This window comes from Sinocyclocheilus rhinocerous, unplaced genomic scaffold, assembly GCF_001515625.1.
Source record: "Sinocyclocheilus rhinocerous isolate Xijiao unplaced genomic scaffold, SAMN03320098_v1.1 scaffold2382, whole genome shotgun sequence".
NCBI classification, from domain to species: Eukaryota; Metazoa; Chordata; class Actinopteri; order Cypriniformes; family Cyprinidae; genus Sinocyclocheilus; species Sinocyclocheilus rhinocerous.
This window is the reverse complement of record NW_015662928.1, coordinates 112204-124448: the sequence shown is the minus strand read 5'-3', so window position 1 is coordinate 124448 and position 12245 is coordinate 112204. Positions and strand designations below refer to the sequence as shown.

The following is a 12245-nucleotide window of genomic DNA, read 5'->3' as shown; positions in this document are numbered from 1 at the left end:
TTTATTTATAAAAAGCATCAATAACACTAATATTAACAATAAGCAAAATAAATGTGGAATGTCTAATGTTTTCAAATGGAGAAAATAAATAAAGGACAGGAGTCATATCAACTTCATTTTAAACTACAGTTTTAGTAGGTTAATAAGCTGTTTAATGCGGCTTTAATGCGCCGCAGACGCGTACCGTGAAGCGCAAATCAGCTACCATTCAGAAGCATTTAATCTGTGTTATATGTTCTGTAAAAAAAAAAATTCATATCGGCGGCATATTCACCGATACCGATATATCGGCGACAGGCTCATATCGGCCGATAATATCAGCTAAACGATATATCGGTCAGGCTCTAGCAAAATACACAAATTTCAGCATAAAAAACACAGTCCTTGGATAAGAGTTTTAAATACACATTGGTACAAGGAGATTTTTTAACTTAAAACACCAAATTGACATTTTCACAATTATATTACATATATTTTAAAGTCCAATTCCACAAATTATAAAAAGTTATCAGCTGTATCCGGCTGATCATATTCAGAAATAAATGTCACATTCCAGAGATTATGAATTTAATGCGGCTAACACATTTTGAATAAAGTTTCAGAATTGTGAAAATGCCACCCACAGCTTAGCCACCAAAACTTGATTTCCCACCGACAATGCTGTGACATTCGTCCACAGCAGACCCATAAGGCAAGCCTAAATGAATGGAGCGCAATGACACACGAGTCCCTCTATTCTTGGAGTAATCCCCATCAACGAGGCTTGGGGAATGGGGTAGGAGGAAATGAGCGGCCCAGACATGCGGCCATGGGGGATGCCCAACCCACCAGACCCGTGCCGGGATGATACTTACTTGGTCCAGCTCACTGGGGGAGGATTTCGCTTTAGCGAGCACATGAAGGATTTCATTTAGGAGGGGAGAGTCCTGAGAGTGGCCATTTTATTAACACAGAAAGAAACAAGAAGGAAAAGATTGAACATTGAGGACATTGAAACACACAACAGAGGTGCAAGTTTATTTAAATTTACCTATATTTCACTATTATGAAGTTCAAAAGCCTGAAAAAAGCAACAACTAATATTTTGTTTGTATAAAACAAAATATTAGAAAGTACTGTATGCTTCAGTGGAAGACAAATGAGAATAAATCTGAATAAGTGATCATTGCATTAATGGTATGACAGATCATTCCAAGTCAATTCTTCAGGGCTCAGATTTCCAAGCTGTAGTGTTATAAAGGTTTACCAGTTTATAGAATCAGATCAGCTTAGTGACTAACTCACCCACAGAAAAATTAACAACATTTTGTCTTGTGACATGGGTCATTCTGAAAATGTCATGTTGTTAGTGGGATATTAGTCGATCGGTAAAGGTCCTCTTTCAAATTTTGCTAATGTGTGGAGCCAATACTGCTTTGCTAAAAACAGAATAATCTGTTCTTTTATAAATATATTCAAAAGTGGCTGTTCATGTTGTACATCTCTACACACTGCAGGCAGGTGGTGGTATTGTGACAACTGCCTTCCCAAAACAGACTGGTCCAGCTACAAACATACAAACTGCATCAACACGGTTTACACATCTAAGTCTAACTGCTGTTTGAATGTTTTCATACAGGGAAAAACTGTAATCGATCTAACAGGAAATTTAATGTCATTTTAAAGTTAAATTCTGTTGTATCACAGTAGGGATAAAACGATTACCGGTTTGACGATAAATCATGAAAAAATTCCCCACGGTTAGTATTACCATTTCATATTTTAATTATCATTAAAACTGTATTTGATTACTGCGATTTGAACAATTCAGGATAAATAAATGCCGTCCAGCATAAAGCACAGTTTTAAGTAACCGTCTCATGTGTGCACAGCACACAGAGTAGTTTTGTTTTGTGTGAAATAGCGGAAAGCTGGGAGGTTTTAAGAGTGCTATGGGAATTATACAAATTAATATATGAATTAATTAATTATATGAATGTACCTCTAAAGGTTCTGACAGTCTTCAGAAAAGATTCGATGGCATTTTGTTTTCATCTTTGCTCCATGTAAAACCTAATAAAGAAGTGTTCTTTGTAAATATTTTATCTATTTAGTTTGTTTACAATTATGTTAGATGTTATAGTAGGGCAAAACGTTTAGTAAACTTTAGTACAAATTAAAAAAATTTAAACTGCAAAACTTCTGGAGTCACCTTAGAATTCCAAAGCTTATGTCTTGTGAGTAAACTACAATTCCATAAACATTCAGTCATACTGGAGCGTTTCTTCAACTACGGGCGCTTTTGGTCCTGTGTATTTCTTACTGTCAATATTTTGTCTACTACCAATGTACAATAATGTACATACATCACAAGAGAATTCTGTCATTACAGTGTTTCAAAGCATTTTGTGGTGGAATAACACCTGAAACATTTTTGGAATATAAATGTATGGCTATAAAGCTAGTTTCATGGCTAGCATGTTTCCTAAAAACACAATTACATTGTGCTAAATTTAACACAATGTAAACTGCAGTTTGATTAGAAATGCAAAATAACAAAAAATTATGTTTACTAGTGATATTTGCCATTTACCATTAAATTACAGATATAAAATTATCTGTAATTGTGTAATGAATTGTGAGCTTACAAAGCCATGTATAATATGTTTGTTCATTTTGTTGCGTGCATTATGCATTTGTGAGAACCTTTTATACTTTTAACTGAAAGCGAAATAAAACTGAGTGGAAAAGACAACTGTTGCGTTCTCTTCTCCCCGCTCATTCGCAGCATACCACGTCCACTTTTTTCGACATTTTTCATAACTGTGGTGAGAAATGACCGGTGATGAAATAGTTTTCATAACACTTTAAGCAACATCAAGCAGCAAAAGTCTGAAAGTCTCTGTACATCCACTCCTACATTTAAAAAAAATATATATTTTTACTGCTTGTTTAGTTTAGTTACTTAAAATGAGTTAATGCAGCAATTCTGTCACAACTTATCTATCTTGTTATGCTTTTAAGAGGTCACTGACTGACTGAAAATTGCTTATTTCAGGATATTCTGCATAAGTACAGTATTCTCTTCCTCTGCATCTCTGGAAAAAGAACATCTGCTACTAAAGTATTCAAGTGCACAGACAGCATACACAGAGACTGCAGTTACAGCCACGGAGCATAAAGACCCATTCGTTGTATTTGTTTTCAACAGCGTCACGCACAGCTACTGAGACCAATATGCTCTCCCTGAATCCAGGAAGACAGTGTCTCTTTTCTGACAGTTTCTTTGAAAGTGTCATTCTGTAAACGTTTTCCAGTAGACCCTTTTAAAATGGATTACAGTGAATTTCAATATCAATGATAATTGTGATAGCATGCAAAGCAGGATGTCAAATTCTCAGAAAGCCTAACTGATGATTACATAGAGAGTGTGACAGCAAAAGCATGTGCCCATTTCAAATTCATAACAGTTACAAATTAAGTTTAAGATTGCCATTAATCCCCAATAAACATGTCAGTCAACCATAGGCCATGTTTGGTTGTTGCTTCGCAATCTGAATACGATCTAATTAAATGACCATGTTGTGGCATGACTTGTTTCATGACTTGTGAAAAGCAAGCAGCATGCCAATTTCTGATTTTCTTTAAAAACATTAAAATGTTTTTACACTGAGATGTTTGTGAAATGCTAGAAATGTTTGCAGACATCGAATTACATACAACATTTTTAAAACAGCATCAATCTGACCTAAAAAATTTTTTTATTTAATCTAATTCAGATGATTAGAAATTGAAGCACACTTACCTCTATGCTGGTGCTAAGGCTGGGCAGGGTGTCTGAAGTCACCGTTGTGCTCTGAATGCTGGAGAAATCCCACAGGTTTACTGGGGGTATTGCATCGGGCACTTTCACTGATTCCCCACTCTGATTATCCAATAAGGTCACTTCGTAAAATTCCTGGATATCTGTTAAAAGAGAAAAGATTTATTTCCTTTTTTTCTGTAATACCCATATCTGAGAGAGCTTACTAAAAAAACGTTATCCATGAAAAGCAAGATACAGTGGCCCCACAAAATATTTACACTTATGCTACATGTAAATGTATGAATTTCACTGCCTAAACAATTTCATATCAATGCTATTATTATTCATGCTATTAATTCTAAACAGCCAATACCACTGTGATTTTTTTAGTGGATCCATGAAGTTATTTCCTCTCAAGTTCATCGTGTAGTTCATCATATTAACTATGAATATGTTTCACTAACATTTGACAACCGGAAAGTGCCCAAAAAAAAAAACTTTCTTACATTTTTAATTGTGTCTTAAGTGTCCAAATATCTTCTTTTTTTGTTTTTTTTGTTTTAAAGGTCATTCAAGGACACATTAATTGTGCAGATTAAAATCTTGTGAATGCTTGTTCATTAATGATCAGGGTCTCTTTACTGATGTGATTTAGTAGCCAATGGCATGCATCTATAAATACACATTTTAGTGTGAACATCGGTTTAAAGATTACAAACAAGAATGTAGTCTGAAGCTAGAGGTCATGGGAGATTTAAAGGTCGTTCACAGCTGTTACAACATTCATCGGGTTACAATCATAATGATACAAGGGTCAGCAAGCATGCTTTCAACAAAAACAACAGATGGACCACACAGGAACGTTTTATTATGAACATTTATAGCGTTTATTTGAAAACCACCACCCAGTCATGAGTAAACATAGTTCATATTTATGTATGTACATGGCAGAAAAGACAGAAGCTCACACCACTTTAAAAATCAAACAGAGAGTAGCAATCGACACAAAAGGCATATGTGCAGTTTAAAATAAATTAGGGAACTAGTCTCTTCCACAAGTAGAGGGGAAATAACTGTTTGAGAGAATGGTGTGCTGTGGTTGGCTATGCTGTTCGACACTCAGCCGAGAGAGAAAATAGAAGAGGGATATAGTTCTTCTCTGCATGGCAGAGATTGGGTAACAGGTCTGAAAATACATACTGGATCACTTGAAGCTACACAGCAATGAGAATAAATATTTTTATAATGCACGCTGGTGGGAGTGATTCCCTCATCTCTGGTTTCCCTTTGAAATACGGAGTCCAGTCACTTCACAGTCCCTCTGAAAAAACATTGCAGGCTTGTAACTGGGCTCCCACTAGTGAGCATCTGTCCTATGAACATTAATAATTTAGATCTAGCATGTTTTATGTAAAGTTAGGGTATGTAATGTTTTTCATAAACATTTTTTGTTATACTGATTGAAAGTCTCTTCAGAACCTGGATGGCAGTAGCTTCTGTGGTAGTCTCAGGACCATAAAATCTTCGTCCAATGTTCGGTCCGAATGCAATGATAGAATATCTTACCTGCCTGTCAACATATATATCTGCATAACTCCACGCACCCAATAGTGAGAATTTGGCACATGCTATTGTCCAGCCTAAGCCAGACAGTGTTTAACCAGTGTGGAAAAAGAAATTAAGATACCGTTACAGAAGTGCAAGCCAAAATTTGAAGACTTGCCAAAATACACAGAGATAGACAATGGGGTAAAACAAGGGTAAACATTGGCAGTTTTTACAAGATTAAGGAATTTGATGTAATGTTTGGGTTTCATACGACAAACTTGCAGCATTTCTTCTCGACGGGCAATCTAAACTTCAAATTAGGGCTGTCAAAAAAAAATTAGAATTTCGAATATTCGTCGAATTTAAATTAAAATCCACAAATTTTAGGTGTGAGTTAAGGAGGCAGCCTTATCAGTAGCCAAGTGTCCATCCAGTTTTTGCGCTGTTTTGTTATCGACAAAGAGAAAATGCGTAAAAAAATAATTGCAAAAATTGCTGTCTAGTTTCCATCCAACTGGCCTTTTACCTATAAAATGGTGTGCGTGATGACATCATCCCTAAAAAAACGAATATCATAATTCGTAATAAGTTTTGGTGTATCGCAAAAAAAAAAATCGCCCTTGAGATGTTTCCATACTTAATTTCACCTATTGCGTAAATTATATAAGCTAGTAGCCTGTTCTTCATCCATTTGAAACAAAACTTTATTATATAGCCTATTATTAAATCGTATAGGCCTGCATAAAAAATTTTTTAGCAAGTGTCATGAGTTTTTTTTTTGTACTTTGTTATAGACTATTTAGATACTTGATCATCAAGCATTATTCATAAATAGGTGCAGTTGTATTAGCCTATCATTATTTTTCTGACTAACTTTTAAAGGAAATGTTAATTTCGGTTATTTTATTTCTCCTAACCAACAACCGACGGTCGTTAAGCCATTATTAACCGACAAGATTATGTTAAATTACAATTAAATGAAATTTGAACTGATACATGGCTGTGACCCAATAAAAATACCTAAATTTGTTTTCCTGGGATTCATTTTATACACGCAAAAAGCAGCATAAACAACAGAACGTGAGGATTCACATGGTCACACACCTGCAGCGCTCCTGCGAAAGGAGAAAAACTTTACAAAGCTATATATAAAATAAATAAATAGGCCTATATGCGAAATATATTTTTCTAAATAATAAATTCACAAAAAAAAACAAAAAAAACTGTGCAACAATTAGCAGCCTAAATGCAGAATTTCAGCTCATTTTTGTGATGCACTCTTGAGAAAGTGGCATCCTGTTTGTTTCCTTTATTTTACAAAAGCACAATGTTTTGTTTTCATTGTGAATGTACACAAAGGAATATTTAGAATAGTTTTGAATAATGTCTTACTCTCATATGACCACAAATGAAGGAGTATAGTAACACCTTGTCTACACCGGACGCGACAGTTGCCACGCCGCTCGCGTTCAGTGTAGACACGGTGCAAGTTGTTTCCACTTTTATAAGGAAAAAGAAACAAAAAAACAAGTGATCGTGCCGGCGCCTCACTCGCGCAGTTAAGCATTACTAACTCAACGATGCAGCCTGTTCATTGTCATAATAAAATACAGTCAGCTAAACACTGAAAACCATGCTATTTTAGTTCCCCTCACGCCACAACAAATGCTACTTTAAATTTAACGGTAGAACAGAACTCAGAACAAAACAAGGAAAAAAAATATATGAAGCTACTAACAAGCCAAAACGAATTAATTTAAAATTTTGTACTTCGCATTCCAATATCCACGTAAAACAAAATGTGCTTGGCATAGTAATATCACGGGGGTATGGTGGTCACGGACTACCGGCTATTTAAACTGAGCAGTGCACTGTAAAAAATAACATAAACGTAGGCTACTAAAGGAACATCAAATTAAGATAAGTATGTTTGAGAGGTAACTTGTCTTTTTCTTACAAAATATAAAATTATTTTAGATGCAATTTAATAATATGAATATGATTTAATGCGCTTTTGAACTACGGGGAAATGGTGCATTAATGTGAGCAACACCATGAACACGGACGCTGCCTATAGGCTAATTCTGCCATATGACACCACATTTATTTGCGTTAAAGCCCCTTTTCTCGACGAAAAGTGTTTCCAAACTATTTTTGCGACATTTGAAGTATCGATATAGAATTTATGCGCTAAAGTTAAACGGAAAAAGATAATGTCGACACATGAGTAATTGTATCGATAAATGGCATTTCCATCAGCTGTATCGGTAAAAATTTTGAAGCGCTAAATATTTTTTCGTAAAGAATCCTTGGATGGAAACTTGGCTAGTGGCGCACGAGATGCGATGACGATGTAAGTGTCATTGCATTTTAATGTTTTTGTTAGGCTATCCAGTTGAAGCCACTAGATGCGGCGCTGCTGCGTTGTTCATTACAAATATTGCGGGAAAAGAGAACATCAATGCGGAGAAGATCTTGTTTACGTCAAAACTGAAACCAAGCCGTTCACACACAATGCATATTTCGCGCATTTTCTAGAGGGACATCTTATCATCGTTGCACTCACGTCTCGCACAAAAGAGCCGCATGTTTAGAATTGCATTATAATGTTTTTGTTAGTCTATCCAGTTGAAGCCACTAGATGCGGCGCTGCTGCGTTGTTCATTACAAATATTGCGGGAAAAGAGAACATCAATGCGGAGAAGATCTTGTTTACGTCAAAACTGAAACCAAGCCGTTCACACACAATGCATATTTCGCGCATTTTCTAGAGGGACATCTTATCATCGTTGCACTCACGTCTCGCACAAAAGAGCCGCATGTTTAGAAAGCCATGTAAAATTCATGCAAGTTCAACTTTTAAAAAACATATCTCGAGACTTTATGGCAGGTTTTTCCTCCATCCCACAGCATCTCATGTTTTTAAATGAAAAATGTACTCTGTGTGATTGGTTTTCGGCCCTTTGTGTTAAACTATGCATACATACATGATGCTGTTTTGTTTATAGTTGTTTAAGCAACTTAATTATAATTGGTTTATAAACATTATTTTAAACATTATGCACCTTTTTTCACAGATAGTCATGTTATCTTATGCTCTGAATAAACGTGCATTAATAATATTTTGCTCGATGCGCCCTCTTGTGGCCTCAGGAGAGAAGCCAAAAGCTTTTCTTCACCCTAACTGAAATTATGCATTTTAAATTCAAATAAAATTCGAATTTTGATAATATTTAAGTAAAAAAATCAAATTTAGTGTTTCAGCCATTTTGACAGCCTTACTTCAAATTAAAAGTTTTTCTAATATGTTGGACCTTTTATTGAAAGTAGCTTACTTTTACCTATCGAGACATGCTTTTACTTTTATAGACCCATGAAGCACAATAGGGGCAATTGCAAAGAGTGTTTGAAAACACTAGTAGCACAGAAACAGCATACTTCACCTTTAAGGTTGGCCAAAAATAAAATAAAACTTTTGTCCCATAGACACAAAATTTCTGATTGGGTAAACTAATACAGGATTTATTTCTTGTGATTAATCGCTGTTCTTTCACTTGTCAGTGCCCCTGTAAGCCTTAGAGAAGCTACAGGTCGTCACAGAATCCTACCATTTAACATCTGACTGACCTCTCAGTCAAGCAAGTACTCTCAAATTAAAACAAATACTGAGTCTGTTTACTGAAAACTAAAGACTGGTGTTATTCAGGTGAAATGCAAGGGGTTTTCAGTTCACCTTATCGAAAATATTGTTTGTTTGTTTTGTTTCGTTTTTTGTGAAAAACCATTAAAGTGATCACTGATCACAGGTCTTTTTCTGTCTCCGACTACCTGGAAATTGAAACATCAAACAATAAGAAACTGACATTTCTATGTGTGTGCCAGTGACTGACATTATTCGTCTTGTTTATAACATGTAGTGACATCTGATAGCGGGTAACTAGTGGTTATGTGAAAAGTCTTTAAAGTGTTAAGAAAAATAAAATGACAAAGAATGGTAGAACGCAAAATGTCAAGAGCAGCTTCAAATTTGCAACCAACCAGTCCAAAAGTAGGAAAAAAAATAGAACAAACTATGCCATCTTATTGAAAACAATCTGGGACACATAAATCAAAGGTCCTAATGACAGCATTCAGATTTTTCAAGTGCTGAATCATCATGCATCAAACAAATTAAAAATGCATTATATAAGATTGTACGTTTACACAGCACTCTAGCTGAGTCAGCTGCATTATCTGAGCAAAATAATTCATAATTTCATTTGTAAATCTCTTTGAAGCACATCAGGAAGCAGATGGTGAAAGACCCTCTATTTGCAAGCAAATCATTTATGTACAGTTATGCTGCTGAACAAATATAATTGACGCATTTTGTATTTTTGCTAACAATCACTCGGGGGTATTTAAACTTGGTACACATTCATTCCATTTACACTTGGCCACATAATTCAGTCTCTGCAAACGGACATAAATCTGATCTACTGTTCCTGCGCTATTGAAATATAATCAGAATTCTTTTTCATAATGATGTTAATCATTAACATCAAAAGTTCTCTCATCACCTCGTGTGGCAATTACAGTTTAAGTTTTGAGTTTGCTCTATCCATGGCTCTCCCTTAGGTTTGGATGGTGGGGCTTTCCAAATTTCTGTATGCCGATATACAAGGAGTACATTTTCCGTATGTAGCATCAGGTGCATTTACACTTGGTTGAGTTGCATCTTCTATGTGTCTTAAATCAGTTCCTAATAGTAATAATTACAGATGTGAATCTATGGACATAGACTTCCTCAGGGAAAAATCGTATTTTACTGATTAATTTTCATTTCACAAATGTACACTGCAACTTTAAACTGCAAATCAAATCAAGTTTTCAAAAAGAAAACATCACATTAAAGGGCAAAGCACATACTGTTTTCTAACTACCAGGGAAAATCTGTGAGAAATCTATCTATAATGTAATTATTATAATCACATATATAAATTGTTCATTTGAATGAGTTTTGTGATGCAAATATCCAGAGAACATTACCTTCTGTATATTCCCCACAAGCCTCAACCAGACACAGAAATCCCAATCCCATCCCAATCAGTGCATGAAACTGCAGACGGCCTCTATTAATAATTAATAATAACCCAAACATCACTGGAAAACTAATCCTATTCAAATGTGCTAAAAAGCATCTCTCAAATCAAGTCTTTAACTCCAAAACCGTTACATCTGTTTGTTCTAGCAGATATAAGCAGTATGGACAACAAAAAAGCCAGGACAAAACAAGAAAGAAAGGGAGCTTTATGAGTTTGATATTTAATCTGGTCCCTGAGGCAAATCAGTCTGGCATCAGATGAAGTTATGACTGCAGCAAATTACTAATAAGCATGACATTCTGAATGAGGTACACAGAGTTTTAATCATTGTTTGAGAATTAGCTATTAAGAGGTTGAAACTAAACGCTCTACTTTGCCCTTAAAATAATACCAGTGTCATTATGAGGGGTTCTGTTTATTCATGTCAGTTCAGTGACCCCGTCCATGCTCTGCAAGTACACAATGTGCATGATAAAAATGGAGCTCTCTTAATCTCTGCCTATTTTAGTAGTACTACAATGACACATCAAACCCGCTGTTAATACAGGTTTCTTGTTTTACACAAAATCTTTATAATATCAGGCCAAACGTGTCCTATATCAATCTAACCAGGTCAGTTCACTGTTCAGAACCATCAGAAAACACAAGCTGCATCAGACAATATGGTAATTTCAACCAAGTCTCTATACACTTCTGAAACCAGACTGGTTGCCGTCAAGGAGGTTGTTCTGTGTGAGAAAGGCATTCAACCGAGACTGCCTTGCTCTCAGTTGTTGAAGCCCTAAGACTGGCAAGAGCGGATTCCAAATCTTCAATACTTATCTTGCTGGAACAGATCCTCCTGTCAACCTTATTGGCAAAAGGCATCTCAGGAACCGTGCTCCAGTGCTTTGAGTCTTACCTCTCAAATAGGTCCTTCAAGGTATCTTGGAGAGGTGAGGAATCTAACTACTGGTGTGCCTCAGGGCTCAGTTCTTGTACCACTTCTCTTCTCTGTCTACATGGCATCACTCAGTTCTGTCATTCAGAAACATGGCTTTTCAAACTACTGCTATGCTGATGACATTCAACTCTACCTCTGATGCCAGTTAATAAATAATCTCTCAATTTATTTGTTGAATCTAGAATAAGGTTTACCTTATTAATTCCGATAATTAATAATGATAATTAATTAATGATAATTAATAATAATTAAGACGATAGGCTGCTCGCATCTCAGCTTGTCTAACAGACATTTCTTGCTGGATGAAGGACCATCACCTTCAACTCAACCTTGCCAAGACAGAACTGCTTGTGGTTCCATCAAACCCATCGTTTCATCACAATTGCCCCACCCAGTTAGGCACATCAACCATAACTCCTTCAAAAACAGCCAGAAACCTTGGAGTTATGTTTGATGATCAGTTGACTTTCTCAGACCACATTAGGCATGGGCCGATTACCGGTTTCAAGGTATACCACGATTTGAACATTTTAGCGTTTCAAAACCACTAATATTTTCCGTTATACCGTTCCTGCGGTATGCACTGCTTTTCATGTCTCCTCAAAGACTGAAAATGTAGGAATCCCTCAGGTTGAGTGCAGTGTAGAGAGTAACACGACCCTCCTCCTCCTGTTTGTGCGAGCGAGCGGTCAGTCACGTGTGTGTAAGATGGTCGAACTTAAGGAGCTGCCCCTGGAACTTACGTGATCGGCAACCGGCTGTTTTTTGTCTTATTGCAACTCATCTCTGTTCTGGACTTGCACAAACTGCATTGCAATGCAATCCTTTTCCAAAATGTCATTTATGTGAAAATATGAAGTCTGTAAACGCCCGTTAACACAGGCCA

At 36.0% G+C, this 12245-nt stretch overlaps 1 protein-coding gene across 5 annotated transcripts in view; it reads right to left on the bottom strand.

Moving 5' to 3' along the window:
* Positions 1-12245, bottom strand: part of LOC107728401 (discs large homolog 1-like protein) — a 126480-nt gene that overhangs the window by 103717 nt on the left and 10518 nt on the right. For all 5 annotated transcript variants that reach the window (XR_001638469.1, XM_016538543.1, XM_016538545.1 and 2 more), the window contains exon 3: positions 3785-3945. Coding sequence is in view for 4 of the 5 variants with exons in the window: in XM_016538543.1 (XP_016394029.1) it covers positions 3785-3945 (161 nt within the window). In the remaining variant the exon portion in view is untranslated. The remainder of the gene's footprint in view (positions 1-3784; positions 3946-12245) is intronic.